Source organism: Triturus cristatus, chromosome 12 (assembly GCF_964204655.1).
Source record: "Triturus cristatus chromosome 12, aTriCri1.1, whole genome shotgun sequence".
NCBI lineage: Eukaryota > Metazoa > Chordata > Amphibia > Caudata > Salamandridae > Triturus > Triturus cristatus.
The window spans coordinates 757,299,212-757,315,695 of record NC_140595.1 but is presented as its reverse complement, the minus strand read 5'-3'; the positions used below and the strand labels follow the sequence as shown (position 1 = coordinate 757,315,695).

At 46.1% G+C, this 16,484-nt stretch overlaps 1 protein-coding gene across 1 annotated transcript in view; it reads right to left on the bottom strand.

The window, feature by feature from the left end:
• The window catches only part of LOC146782724 (extracellular calcium-sensing receptor-like), a 116,870-nt gene extending 102,592 nt beyond the window's left edge, over window positions 1-14,278 (bottom strand). The window contains exon 1 of the mRNA XM_085637208.1: window positions 14,021-14,278. Within this exon, the coding sequence (XP_085493334.1) occupies window positions 14,021-14,278 (258 nt within the window). The remainder of the gene's footprint in view (window positions 1-14,020) is intronic.
• Between the last annotated feature and the right edge of the window lie 2,206 nt (window positions 14,279-16,484).

The following is a 16,484-nucleotide window of genomic DNA, read 5'->3' as shown; positions in this document are numbered from 1 at the left end:
ATGCCTTCATACACCCATGGAGTTGTGGTCCTCTGAGGATGATGTACACACACCCATGTCTCTGTCCACTGCTGGTAGTGATTTGCACCCACTCCTCATATGTCTGGACACTGCTGGTAGTGACATGCACCCACCCCTCATATGTCTCTGTCCACTGCTGGGAGTCCTCTGCACCCACCCCTCATATGTGTGGACACTGCTGGGAGTCCTCTGCACCCACCCCTCATATGTCTGTCCACTGCTGGGAGTCCTCTGCACCCACCCCTCATATGTCTGGACACTGCTGGTAGTGACATGCACCCACCCCTCATATGTCTCTGTCCACTGCAGGGAGTCCTCTGCACCCACCCCTCATATGTGCGGACACTGCTGGGAGTCCTCTGCACCCACCCCTCATATGTCTATCCACTGCTGGGAGTCACTGCACCCACCCCTCATATGTCTGGACACTGCTGGGAGTCCTCTGCACCCACCCCTCATATGTCTGGACACTGCTGGTAGTGACATGCACCCACCCCTCATATGTCTCTGTCCACTGCTGGGAGTCCTCTGCACCCACCCCTCATATGTGTGGACACTGCTGGAAGTCCTCTGCACCCACCCCTCATACGTCTCTGTCCACTGCTGGTAGTGATATGCACCCACTCCTCATATGTCTGGACACTGCTGGGAATCCTCTGCACCCACCCCTCATATGTCTGTCCACTGCTGGGAGTCCTCTGCACCCACCCCTCATATGTCTGGACACTGCCGGGAGTCCTCTGCACCCACCCCTCATATGTCTGGACACTGCCGGGAGTCCTCTGCACCCACCCCTCATATGTCTGCACACTGCTGGGAATCCTCTGCACCCACCCCTCATACATCTCTGTCCACTGCTGGTAGTGATATGCACCCACTCCTCATATGTCTGGACACTGCTGGGAATCCTCTGCACCCACCCCTCATATGTCTGGACACTGCTGGAAATCCTCTGCACCCACCCCCATGTCTCTGTCCACTGCTGGGAGTCCTCTGCAGCCACGCACCCACCCACCCACCCCCTTGGTGCAGTACACTCCTGTCCTGGTTATACACCCCCCCAAATTTACTGCTAATATGCTGCACCAGGCCGTAGTCCGACATTTGTGGCGTGTTTACGCCTTGTATCCATAATGTACTGGTGCCGTAGGGGTACGGGTGAGACGGACCGTACCCCTGCATTCATAGGGTGTGTACGGTCCGTACCATGGTGCCCCTACATCACCACTACAATGGTGGTACGGACCGTACCCATGCTCTGAGGGCATTGGTACGGGCCGTACCACGCATACCCCTACAACACCACTACAATGGTGATACGGACCGTACACATGCTCTGGCGGGCGTGGGTACGGTCCATACCACGCGTACCCCTACGTCACCACTACAATGGTAGTATGGCCCATTGTAGTGGTGATGTAGGGGTACGCGTGGTATGGCCCGTACCCATGCCCTTAGAGCGTGGGTACGGGCCGTACCACGCGTACCCCTACATCACCACTACAATCGTGGTACGTAGGGATTGGTGTTGTTCTGACCTTCTGTGGCGTCTGCGTCGGTTTCTGTACACCAGGTCGTAGGCTAGGAGGGCCAGGATGACACGTAGGATGGGGTCCATGGCTCTCCGTCGCGTACCGGTGCTCCTTCTTCGCGTCGTCCTCAATTTCACAGGAGTTTTTGGCTGCCGTAAAAAATGAGCGGTGCGGAGTGACGTAGGCATGGATCGTACTTGCTGGTCCGTAAAACGCTGCCTGACTCCGTCCGGAGGTCACGTACGCGGTGTCCCGGATCGGAATTGTGGGTATTTTTTAGCCGGTCGGTGTTTTGTACGACTCGTACGGAAATGGTATTTCTGTACGAATCGTACTTGCTGGTTTGTAAGGTGGTTTTCCCGGGTACGAGTCGGAAGGAGAATATGCTCCGTACGACCATTCGTACCCGGGTTTTGCAGGATTGGAATTGGCACCTTAGTGATATTTACTTTTAAGCACTGGATTTCAAGATAATCTTCTAATCTAATTCTATTTAAAATATGTTGGTTGTTTTGGTCTTATTTTTTTCAATAATTCAAGCCCTATTTTTCTAACCAGGTGTGGTTTATTTTTGTGTGGTGGTTTTGACTGTTTTACAGTAATAAGGGGCCGATTCCAATCCGGGTCGGAAACCTCTCCGACCGAGCCGGATCCAGAGTGTTTTCCGACCAAGCCGGAGTCCTGCAGTCCGACCGAGCAAGCACGATGCTGCCGTAAGCTGCCGGACTCGGTTCGGTCGGACTCCCATAGAAGTCAATGGTAGCCGGTTGCATGACCCGTACATGGGCTCCCATTGACTGAATGGGTATGTCTCGCACAAGGGCGGCCCCTACAGTGGGTACACATCAGTGCCATCCTCACCGTACATGCCTGTGTTGGGGGGACACTTGGGTCTCCCCCTGTGTCCGAGTCGTAGGGCTGCGGGTGTCAGGGGGTCTGACGCGGACCCCCAAAGGCAACTTACCGGACATTTTGCGAGCCGGAGTATCCAGCTTGCACCAGCTGTCCGACGCATGCATCGTACTGGCTCGGTCGTAAATCGCATCCATTGCACGCCACGGTTAGCTTACAGCCGAGACATACGGAGCAGATCGGACCTTGAGACGACTTAGTAGGTGAATTTCACGTAACTCGCATCGGACTTGGTCGCTCGTACAGCTGTACGAGTTGGGTGGAAAACACACGTACGGCTCATACTTTTTCCGGCTGGATCACGTTCGGTGCCCTTCCGATCCAGATCGAAATCGGCCCCTAAGTGTTGCACAAATTATTTACACATTGACTCCTAAGTTAAGCCTGCCTGCTCTGTACCAAGCTATCAGAGGGTGAGAAAAGTTTAATTTATGCAGTGGATCTGACTTTCCCTGACTAGGATTTTGGTCGCTGCTCAGACAGGGTGCATACCTCTGCCACCTAGAGACCCAATTTCTAACATTTGTGATCAGCGGTGAGTAAAGGACTTGTGTTTGTGCAGTTCCTCACAGAAATTTGGTGTACATTACCATCCACATTTTTCAAGAACATTACAGGTTTTTTTCTTTTTCCTGTCCTAGATTTCCATTGGACGCCCCTGTTTCAAAATGTAAGTACCCTAAACCTTCACTTGTTGCACGATGGATACCTGCAATGTGGATACCCTCAGCAAGTATGAGCTGCCAAAGCTTTGCACACAGAGGGGGCTAAAGGCAACCAAGGTTACAAGAGTGGATCTGCTGGTAGCCCTCAAAGCCTTTGAGGAGGCAGAAAGATGGCAGGCCACCTCAGGATAGGAAGAGGTGGATGACAATAAGGTGGGAGGAGCACGGTCTGAGGATGAGGAGGGGAGGGAGGACCCAGACCAGGGTCCTGAGTTCCCAGGAGAGACTGACTCTACCCCAGCAGAGGATATGGATGGCCCTGATACTCAGGATGGATAAAGCAGAGAGCAGTGTTTCGGATTGAGGATTGTCCCCAAAGGAGTTGAAGGATAGGAGGGAGGAGAGGAAGCTAAAAAGGAAATTTGAGCTGACTAAATTGAGGCTGGAGGAGAAATATTTGGAGCATGAGTTTAAGGAGCTGGATATCCAAGTCAAACAAGTGGCGTGTTGCTTTTTCTGAATAAATCCATGCAGAAGACATCATGCCTAGGGCTTGCCTGCATAAAGAACATGCAAACACAATCAATCCTTGTGGCAGGAGAGCTGAATTACTTTAAATTCAAATGAAATATTTAAAATGAAATTACACCTAACATGATTATGAATGGTACATACAACATGTCACAATTTGCTTCTGAGTAGTGGGAACTCTGGTCAGCTGATATTTGTGTGAACTGTTTCCTGTTAAATGACACTGGTTTTAAAGCTAATAGACCAGAACTGCGCTACAAAATGGGAGACACAACTGTGTTTGATACAATTTGAGGTGTGGGTAAACTGGGTCAGAATTGGTTGCAGTCTCACTTCTTGGAATCTTGGAATCAGGGAATCTGTGAAACAGCATCGATTCACAAGGGCATGGATTTAGTGACTTTGTTTTGGGGCCACGTGTTTCTACCAAAGAGATTTCTCCATGAAGTATATACTGGCATTTGGAAGGCATCCGAGCAGGAAGCTGCAGCTAGGCTTTAACAGATTGACAAAGCAAATTTATAAATGACCTTTCAAGTTGTTGACAATGGCATGAGTACACTGTCAGAAAGAATTTACAAATTGAATCATGTTGTTTCTTCAGCTTTGGATTTGATTAACACTGACATGAGAATGCTACAGCACGGTAAGGCACAGCTGAAAGCAATCCTGAGTTTGGATTGGGCTTTAAAATCAATTGTGGGTGGATGGGTACCCTAGTGGTTATTACATTTGGGTGCCCTTTCAGGTCCTACAATCTGTCTCAAACACAGGGATACTTCCAAAGACAGAAACTATATACACTCTGCTGAGTATAGAAAATCAGAAACACATCCCATTTTCTGTGGCTGATATCACCTGGTTACTTCAGGGTGTTATAGCTTTTCCAGTAACAACTTTTCACTATATTGAATGTTTGAACTATACATCTGTCCACTGGTATGAGGAAATTAACAGTATTTGAAACATGAGTGGTCATTTCCGTTTTCATACTGATGCTTTAGTGAAGACAAGAAGGTCTGTATCCGTATGAATACTTGAAATTCTCTGCTATCCAAAGTCTTGGTATGCAGCCCAGTCATGGTGCATGGACTTTGTAGTGCATCTGTTCCTGGGCTTCAGTGTTATATAAGTGCTAGGCCTTTGGTGTATATTACCACAGAATACACAGTATTCGCTAATGGTTCTGCATTTTTCTTAGGGATTTCCACTGGTTGTAGTATGAGAACCTCAGTGTGCCACCTATTAACCATTTCCAGATCAGTACAATGTTGTGACATAACAGTTTTCCCAGGACCAACTGATATCTTACAAGCTCTGTCTTGGTGTTGAATGAAAACCGATGCTTTAAAAAAAAAAAAATATTAAACTGGTTACACTATTATTATCAGAAAGAAGTTGTGTTAACTTCAGCAGCTAAAAATATAAAATTGCAAGTGGCAAGGTCATCAGCTGAAGTTCTAGCCTTCTCAGAACACAATCTCCAGTCCACTTTGTACAACTGGTGAATAGAATATTTATTAACTCCTTTAAAACAGGAGTCATTCATGTCAATAAGATTGTCAGTTCCATTTTAGTGTGTTTGCTTCAGAAGATTGCAGGCATCTTATGATCGATCTCCCACTTGCTGTTTGCAAGTGCATTTGGGATTCAAGTAGTCTTTGTGATCCTCGCTATTGCTGTAATGCTGTGGTGTTTTATCTATTTCTCCTCAATGGATGCATAGTTTCTGGAAAATGAAGTGATGTCCTACAATGAACAACTTTGCAGAGAGTGGCTGTTGATGTGTTTGGGAGGAGGCTGTCTTAACAAACTCTCTGACTTCTGGTTGCTGAGTTTTTGCAGACTGCAGGTCGAAGCATGTGCCCTGTATTTTGGTGCCTCATCTGTCCTTTTAACTTGTGCCTGGAAATCCTTCTTGAAGATCCAATGGCCGACCAGGATGTTGCTGGTCTTATGAGTGAGAGCACATCACAAAACACTTTTTCTTCCAATTATCATTGATGCTCATTTTGAGGGTCCAATTTTAGTGAGCATTGAATCAATCCAAGACTATTGGCTAGGCCAGCAGCTTAATCATATGGACTCTGTGATGTGGCCATTGATGTCTCCTTCCTCAGCAATTGGTGAAATGGAACTTGAAACTTTCTCCTTTGAGTTCATGGAGGTTATGGATAATGTGGCCTACGCTGCATGCATGCGGATCAGATGCTACAGCTTTCACTGTGTGCATTCGTCTGTGAAATCCAGGCTGAAGTTGAAAGGTCTATGCTTTTTGACATTCCTGGACTACTAGTCTCAGCGGAGGAGAGTATGTGATCTGGGTGCTGAATGGCATAGAAATACCGAAGAAAGTAGGAAAAGGTTTTATTCATGAACTTTTAGGTAAATCACAAGTAGAACTTTATTTTTGGGGACTTACAAAGGACATTATTTTTCACTGTTGTTTGTGCCACTTCATTTTTCCTAATTGGCTTTGAAAAATATCAGTGCCCGTTTTACTTTGGTTATCAAGCAAAGGTTTCTCTTCCAAATAATGGTGGTGAGGTTTTTGTTATGAATGCACATATGTTTCCAGACTTTTGAGCATTACATTATGTATATTTGATCTCTGGCTTTTTGAATATCCATGACAAAAGGATATATTGTGAGTCAGTGGTTTGCTTGGTTTTATTTCATGCTCCAAGTTTTGATTGATGCTTCTAGGTTTGCAGGGTTAAAACAATGGAGTACTGCAATATCTGCCACTTGTCGATGTACTTGGAATAATCCATTTCGGATTACAAGTGCAAACAATGCAGGAATAAATATGTATGCATTTTGTATCTATATGAACATTTATTACCTTTTGAACTGTGCATATAATACAGTTTTTGAAATTTTCCAGAGACTTTCTGAACACAGTGTGGTGTTACATGATCTATTTAATTCCTCCATTTTTGTATGCATGAGTTTTGCATCTTTAACATGATTCTTCAAATATGCCATCTCATTAGGATTGTTTTGATGCATATTTCTGTGTGTAAGTGATGCAATGTCAACAAATTCCTTTCAGATACCAGGGGCATGTTGCCATAGGGATTACCTATTATAATTTTAATGATGTCCTCAGTTAAATTCAAAGATGAGGATTTGCACACTATAGACCCCACCAGGTAGGTCGCTCCCCCTCCTTACATCACCGCCTATGTGTCCCTCGAGGCCCTCCACCACCCGCAGGCTACCACCTGCGCCTCATCCCTGGTGGCCAGTGGTAGGCCGTAGGTTTGTTCATCTTCCGCTCTACTGTTTTATTGTATTGCCTGTTTTATATTGTTGTGTCTGTGACTGCTGTTGCTTTGTCTTCCCCCGCTGCCTGTTAGTGGTCCGTGCCCGTTTTCTTCCCTCTGTTCCCCTCGTTGTCCCCGTGTCTCTCAGCCCGGCTTTTTCTTCTGTACCCCTCGCTGCCCCAGTATCTCTGCCCAGTTTTTCCTTCTGTACCCCTCGCTACCCCCGTGTCTCTTCCCGGTTTTTCCTTCTGTACCCCTTGCTGCCCCCGTGCCTCTCCGCCCGCTTTTGCCTTCTGTTTCTCAGCTGCCCCTGTATTTCTGTGCCCTTTTTGCCTTCTGTGCCACTCGTTTTTTCCCTGTATTTCTGCGCCCTCTTGCCTGCAGTGACACTCGTTTTTCCTGTATTTCTTTGTACTATTTGTCTTCTGTGCCACTCGTTTTTTCCCTGTATTTCTGTGCCCTTTTTGCCTTCTGTGTCACTCGTTTTTTCCCTGTATTTCTGTGCTTTCTTGCCTTCTGTGACACTCATTTTCCCTGTATTTCTGTGCCCTCTTGCCTTCTGTGCCACTCGTTTTTTCCCTGTATTTCTGTGCCCTCTTGCCTTCTGTACCACTCGTTTTTCCTGTATTTCTGTGCCCTTTTTGCCTTCTGTGCCACTCGTTTTTCCCCCTGTATTTCTGTGCCCTCTTGCCTTCTGTGACACTCGTTTTTCCTGTATTTCTGTGCCCTTTTTGCCTCTGTCCAACTCGTTTTTTCCCTGTATTTCTGTGCCCTCTTGCCTTCTGTGACACTCGTTTTTCCTGTATTTCTGTGCCCTTTTTGCCTTCTGTGCCACTCGTTTCCCTCGTTCTTTGTACCCTTTTGCCTTGTGTTACCTTCATCTTCCCTCACCGCCCCGGCCGCTGCGTCCCCTGTGGCCCCGCCCCCTGACTGCCCACTGCCCATTCACTGCCCCACCTCCCAGCTGCTCCTCCCTCCCACCTCCCCATATATGCCGCTGCGTGGCCGCGCCGCACGCCATAGGCAAGCCCGTCCGCGCCTGGACCGTGCCCAGTGCCAGAACCCCTGGCTCCTGCACCCGCCACAACGACCGCCGCCACTACGAAGCCAGCACTCTGCACGCTCTCATGTCCGGACGGACCCACAGCTGCTTCAAGGCCGCCCTGAAACGCACACATGGTTCCCTCACCTGCCGGAACTGCAGCTACACCAGCCTCAGAGCCAACAAACCACCCGCCAAGAAAGACCCCAACCACCTCCGATGCATACTACTGAACACCCGCTCCGCACGCAAACACGCCGTCGAGCTCTGGGACCTGCTCAACACAACATCCCCGGACGTCGCCTTCCTGACAGAGACCTGGCTGAACGACTACTCCGCATCGCCATAGCCATCCCAGACGGCTACAAGATCACCCGTAGAGACCGCACCAACGGAGTCGGAGGACGAATCACCATCGTCCACAAGAACAGCATCAGGGTCTCGACTTGCACCGCCGATGCGCTCAGCACCGCCGAACACATGCACTTCCAGATCCACACAGACCCTAACTCCACCCTCAGAGGCACCCTCGTCTACCGACCCCCCAGACTCTGTCCCCAGTTCAGCGACTCCATCGCCGACTTCATCAGCACGTACACCCTGACCTCCACCGACTACATCCTTCTCGGAGACCTGAACTTCCACCTTGAGAACAACAATGAGAACAACTCCACAACCCTGATCGATAACCTTGCCAACCTCGGACTGAAGCAACTCGTCACAATGCCCACCCACTCCGACGGCCACACGCTCGACCCCGTCTTCTTCTCAAGCCCGCACGTCTCCATCAGCCACACCACCGAACTCCTCTGGACCGACCACCGCTGCATCCACTTCGCCTTCCAGAAACCCACCACAGACCACCGCACCCAACAGATCCCCCACCGCTGCTGGAGCAAAATCACCGAAGACCAACTACATGCAAACCTCACTCTCAGCCCACCCACAAAACCCTCCAACACTGACGCCGCTGCCCACAGCCTTAGACGCTGGATCGACGACTGCGCCAACACCCTCGCCCCGCTGAAGAAACCCCCCCACAGAGACACCAGCAAGAGGGCCATCTGGTTCACCCCAGAACTCCTTGCCTCCAAGCAAGCCTGCCGGAAACTAGAGAAGGAATGGCACAGTGAACAAACTCCGGACAGCCACGCAGCACACAAGGACGCCATCCGCAACCACCACCACCTCATCAGGGCGGCCAAGAGGACCTCCTTTAAAGACTGCCTCGACAACAACGCACACAATAGCAAGGAGCTCTTCAACATCGTGAAGGAACTCTCCAACCCCAGCTCCAACACCAACGACATCCCGCCGTCGCAAGCCTTGTGTGACTCCCTCGCCACCTTCCACCGCAAGATAGCAGACATCCACGACAACTTCAACACCCAGACAGCCCCAACAGACAGCAACACAACAGACCCTCCGCACACCATCGACCATGACCCCCTGCTATCCTGGGCCAGCGTGAGCGTCGATAACACCATCAAGACCATGAGCACAATCTACTCCGGCTCTCCGTCAGACCCATACCCGCACCACGTCTTCAACAAAGCAAGCAGCTCCATCGCACCCCACCTGTGCAACGTCATCAACCTCTCCCTCGAGACCGCGACCTTCCCAGAGAGCTGGAAACACGTCGAGATAAACGCCCTACTCAAAAAACCTAAGGCAGACCCAAGAGACCTCAAGAACTTCCCGCCCATATCTCTGCTCCCCTTCCCGGCCAAGGTCATCGAGAAAATCGTCAACAGACAGCTAACCCGATACCTCGAAGAAAATAGAATCCTGGACCCATCCCAGTCAGGGTTCCGCAGCAACCACAGCACCGAGACTGCCCTCATCGCCGCCACCAATGACATCAGGACCCTGCTGGACAACGGTGAGACCACAGCACTCATCCTCCTAGACCTCTCCGCCGCCTTTGACACCGTCTGCTACCGCACACTACGCGCACGCCTCCACACCGCAGGGATCCAAGACAAGGCTCTAGAATGGACCACCTCCTTACTCTCCAGCAGAACACAGAGCATCCGCCTCCCCCCATTCCTTTCCAAAGCCTGCAAGATCATCTGCGGCGTACCCCAGGGATCCTCCCTCAGCCCGACACTGTTCAACATTTACATGGCCCCGTTCGCACACGTCGCCCGACAGCACGACTTCAACATAATCTCCTATGCTGACGACACTCAACTGATCCTCTCCCTCACCAAGGACCCCATCACTGCCAAAGCCAACCTCCATGAAGGAATGAAGGCCGTCGCCGACTGGATGAAGATCGGTCGTCTGAAGCTGAACTCGGACAAGACGGAGGTCCTCATCCTCGGCTCCAACCCTTCAGCCTGGGATGACTCCTGGTGGCCGACGGCACTGGGGGCAGCCCCGACACCCACCGACCACACACGCAACCTGGGAATCATCCTCGACTCAACGCTCTCAATGACCAAGCAAGTAAATGCCGTCTCCTCCTCCTGCTTCAACACCCTCTGCATGCTCCGCAAGATCTACAGATGGATCCCGACAGATACAAGAAAGACAGTCACCCAGGCCCTCGTCAGCAACAGACTCGACTACGGAAACACCCTCTACATGGGAGCCTCGACCAAGCTCATCAAACAACTACAACGCATCCAAAACGCCTCGGCACGACTGATCCGCGACGTACCACGACATAGCCACATCACCCCCCACTTGAGAAACCTGCACTGGCTCCCCGTCAACAAGAGGCTATCCTTCAAGCTCCTCATCCACGCACACAAAGCACTCCACGAGACCGGCCCAGCCTACCTCAACAGACGGCTCTCCTTCTACATCCCCAACCGCCAGCTACGCTCTGCCGACCTCTCACTCGCCACCGTCCCGTGCATCCGAAGAACAACCACCGCCGCCAAGACATGGAACACCCTCCCACTGAGCCTACGACAGACCCAAGACCTTCTGACCTTCAGGAGGATACTGAAGACCTGGCTGTTCGATCAGTAGCGGCCCCCCAGCGCCTTGAGACCCTCGCGGGTATGTAGTGCGCTTTACAAATGATCGATTGATTGATTGATAGATAGATAGGAAACATACATAGATTATTATGAGTTTAAGATGTACAAACATTTTTGGGGATGTCCAGATACTGTGACAGTAAATTCCAAGACTAGTCCAGGGAATGCGTCAAGGCAGTGCACTCCGGGTTGGTACAATGAGAACAATTCTGGTCAGATTCTCTATATAAGTCTGGACAGAACCTAAGGTAAAAGAGTGAGAACTCTGTCAATCGGAGCAGAAGTGTGGGACTGAGGGACTCATGCCCAGGTGCAGGCGATCTATTCAACCAGGCTGAGAGTAGCTGAGCCCTCCCTTTACGGGAGCTGGAGATAAGTGCTCAAATAAGTGCTCAGCACAGAATGGAGCAGTTCAAGCCCTCCTTTCTCTCTTTCTCATTTGTGGAGTGCTTGAGGATGCTAGCGTGAATCCCAAGCCAGGCAAAACTTGGCAAGAGGTATGAATTGCATCACTCCCAATGAGTCAGAAATGACAACAGCCTTTTAGAATGGCAGATGATAACAAACAAGACTAATAAGTAGTGAATGGGAATTAGAAATCAGGATTGCCTAGCATGCTGATCTAGGGAGTCTAGGGTACTCTCAGGTATACCTAGAGAGGCAGCAATCCATAATATGATTGAGCTTTGATTTTGTTATACATTCCTCCTTGCCTCAATAAAATATCTAGGCCTAATCCGTTTATTGATCTTAGCACACCCTTTTAGCAATCTTTCTAAATAAATAAATTGTGCTTGTAAAATACAAACTGTGTCTTAGTTGGTATTAGAGTCTTGACTTGAAATTAAGCATTTCCTTGACAATAAAACGTGTCCACATTTATACACTGGTACAACCATGGGTCTAGGAGACAACAGGGAATCTGTTAGTATACCTAAAACATCTTATATCTGTGTTTTTGGGAGATAAGTTGGGTTGCAATATTCACCTGGAATCATTTTACCTCTAAAATAAAGATTAAGACTGAGTCTTGAAGTCTAACAAGTTAGAAAGCTCAGACACTTGCATAAATTGAGCAAAGCTTATTTTTGGTATGGGACAACTCCACTCTGTGCATTCCAGTCTACATTACTCCACCGTATGCTATTCTGCTGTACGCCACTCCACTCTATGCCAATCCTCTGTACGTCACTCCAACATATGCCACTCCACTGTACAACACTCTACTGTATACTATTACATTGTACTCCACACCATTCTATGTTACTCAAGTCTACACCACTTCAATGCATGCCCCTCCACTGGATGCTATTCCACAACACGTCACTCCACTGTCCCCACACCACTCTACACTATTCCACTGTATAACACTCTGCCCTACACCACTCCACTATATGACACTTCACTCAATGATATTTCCTCTTGCAACACTCCACTCTACGCTACTCCACCATATCCTATTCCAATGAATGCCACGCCACTATGCCACACTCAACTCCACTCCACTCCACTGTTCTCTACTCTACAACACTGCACTCTAAAATACTACGCTGTATAACACTCTCCTCCACTCTACTGTACAAAACTTTATATAACAACACTCCATTCAATGACACAAAACTCTTTGATTTGAACCACATGGTTATTAAAATTATTAAAAAAATTGAAATTCTAAGAAAAAAACTAAGGTTAAACGTTTGTTATAATTAGGAAAATTGTAGTTATTCTTTCTGTACAAAGCAAACTTATTCTAAAGTTCTCGTTATGCCTTAAATTTATACTTTATACACTACCTTTCAATTACTATAACTTTATTCATTCTTTAGATACAAACCAAACTTAAACTCCTCTTCACTCTATGCTCCTCTATTGTACAATATTCCAGTCTACGTCGCATACTCTAACTCTCACTAACTTAATACACCACTGCAGTCTATACTAATCCATAATACGCCACCCTGCTTTACACCACTCTACTCCAAGCCACCCCACTCTACTTGACTCCGCTGTAATAAGTAAAACTCTGACCAAATCACTTCTTTGACACTCTAGTCTGTGTCACTCCACTCTAAGCTCCTTCACTCCATGCCACTTCACTATCTTCAACTCTACTTTATACTATTACACTCTACACTATTACATTGTACCCCACTCCAAACTACAGCACTCCAGTCTATGTCACTCCACTGTGTGCTATTCCATTGCATGACACTTCAGTCTACTGCACTCCAATGCACATCGCTAAATTCAAAGCTTCACTCTACACCACTCTTCTCTACACTACTCCACTGCATGTCACTCCACTCAACACCACAAATCTCTATTCTATTCCACTCTGTGCAACTCCACACTATGCCACTCCAAATACAGACCACCTTAAAATTCCTATACCTTTATTTATTCTTTAGGTACAATGAAAATTAAACTACACAAATATTAGAAAATCTAAAGTTATACTTTTAATTTATCATTTGTGTAACACCTTCAAATTATTATAACTCACGCACCTCCATACAAATTGTATTGAGTTCGATACCAACAATACATTAACTACAACTCACCTCTCTACATGTGATACGTGATGTCATAAGTGTTTTTGTAAATGTTGTTATTTTAGTTGGTATAACTGATAGAATATGAAATGGTTTATGCAGTGCATGGAGAACACGCAGGTTGTAGTTAATATATCGTGACTACCAAGTTCTATACTCTGTATATGGAGTGTGCATGTTATTATAATTTGAAAGTGTTCTGTAGATTATAAATTAAACTCTACACTTTTTTATATTTGTGTAGTTTACGTTTTAGTTTATAGATAAAGAATGCATAAAGATCCACTAACTCTTTTCATTGCTATAGATATAGCAATATATGTATATGTAGATATAGATAAACATTTCCAATAAAGTCAATTAGAGTTACTACAAGGTCATTGCAGACCGGTTTCCATATTTCAGAAACCAAGATCTCTGTATTCATTTTAAAAACTTCATCCCCATAATTGACACCTTATGAAATAGTTGCCCTTAGCACAGGATGCTATTTTGTATCCTACCTGTGGATGTCTGTACAATCCCAGTACTCGTGCCATAGGAATGGAGCACAGGGAACCAGCATCTCCAACAATTCCAGCAAGAAGACCAGCCCTTAGACAGCTGTAGTTCAGAATGTGCTGTCTCTGCCCTGTCAGCATCCATAGTGTGCCCTGAAGAGCAAGAAGTGGATTGCCACATGAGTCATAGATCTGGAAGCCCAGTGTGATGTTGGGTAAGAGGTCAGGGTTTCTATTTATCTCATCAATGGCAAATACCATGGCTTGGACCCATTGATAGTTTTGAAAGACAAACCTAGGACATGAATATTAAAGAAACATCAAAAAAGGTTAGCAAATATCATTTATGATTCCTCTGTATTCCTAACTGTTTTCAAAGAACTATATTACTATGTATAGCCGTGATTACAAGCCACCAATTAAACCAATACCAATGAAGTCAAATCTTTGTCAAGACAGTGTTTGTACCATATGTAAAAGTTCAAAATAATGATGAAATATTATCAAAAAAGGCACATTACACCACATAATTAACCTATGTTTGATACATAGTTTAGGCTTGATGGTGTTTTCCTCTGGAACAAAATGGCAGTGGCCCTGATAAAGGCAGAATGCTAAAGATTAACAAACTTTGAGCGATCGTAGAACAACATTGACATCTGCAGTATCATTTTGGTCGGATGTAGATACAGCTTTAGCTGTCTTGCTAGCCTCTATTTTCACAAAAATATATGTTACATACTATTATGGCATAATATAACAAACAAAAGTGCTGCACTGCTTTACATGAAAGGGAGACAGCTGGACACTGCCATCCATACTAAGCCTACCGAGATATGGCGCAACTGCTGTCAGTCGCTGCACTGGTACACTTTAGGCTAACTTAGGCCATGCAGGCACCATTGAACCATAGTGCAATGGTGTGTACGTAAGGTGTGCATAATGTCTAGGATAGGTCTGTCCTGGATGGGCACCAAGCCTATACAAAATGCAATGCTTAAGCATAGCTTAAATCTTTTCTAACTTTACATGTGTGTATCTGAGAGCAAACATGCAAAGTTATAAACATTTTGAGAAATGTTTGGACCAAACCCTTGTTTCCCTTTTTTAGAAGATAGGCCTTCAAAATCCATGTATGCATGGGAACACCCATATACCACCCTCTTGGAGTAAAGTAGCACAAAGAACTAGTGCTACTATACCTCGAAATTCAAAATTTGTGCTGGAAGAAAAGCCCAATTCGTGCCAGTTTGTGTCACTTTGTGTGACCCTTCAGCAGTGTAAAGCCTTGAGAAATCTGGTGTATAGTCTGTAGACCCAGACCATACCGTTGCCTTTTAAGCTTCACGTTCTCTCCCACTCTCAAATATCACAGCAATTTATCTCTTTCATGATGGGAACAGCTTTTTCAAACTACAATCTCAATGCATAGATATACATATATCTATAGCACACCAAACACGGCATCTACGGTAATGAGGTCAAAAACATCTACAGGAACTTGCTAGATTATTTCAAATGCAAGGCTGTCCTCTGCATACCATACAGCAACAAATGTACAAATATTTGCAGGTAGCAATAGAAGCATTTTTATTTGAAATATCAACATCAGAATAAAGCGACAGAATTCCATTTATTTTTGACTATCATCCAACATCACATACCTACAATAACATAAAACAAAAACATTCCCCTTATTATCCACCTGTGAAAAATTAAAAATAGCTTTTGTAAAAAACACAGTCATTGCTTATTGCAAAGCTCCAAATCTAAGAGCTCTTATTGTGAGAGCTAACCTCTAGCAAGCGTGCTAAAAATGCAGGCCTTTATTGGTATGATTCTAAAAGATGCATCACATGTGAATTTCTTTTTACAAACATCATCATGAACAAGTTTGGTGACAAGTGGAACCTATATGATCTAGTAATCCAAACACCTCAGCAATTAATAGGAAACGTGACAGGGCTGGAGCCAATTATTTTAACCTTGTGTATCATTCACTGACAGATTTGAAGATTTTCTCTATGGAATAATGTCATAAAGGAATAACTACTGTACTTGAAAGAAAACCTCTGGATATACCCTTTAAAATCATTTCATCCATATGGACTAAACATCACCAACTACACATACATACATATATACATATATAATATATATATATATATATTATATATATATATACATATATATATATATATCCCGAAACTTTCAAGTCAGAAGCTGACCTTACCGAACCATTAGTTTTGACAATGTCTCAAAGATTCATGAAAAGGTGCCAAAGAAATTGGCAAATATATATAAAGGAAAATAAATGGTTAAAAAAAAAGAATAGAGGGCAGGGTAGAAACACCCTGACCCTCTTTTTTTTTATACGGCAGGATTCGCACTGGGTGCACGAATACCACTGTGAATATAAAAATAAAACGAAACGTGGTGTCCTGCACTTCATTTTAATCAGCCTCCA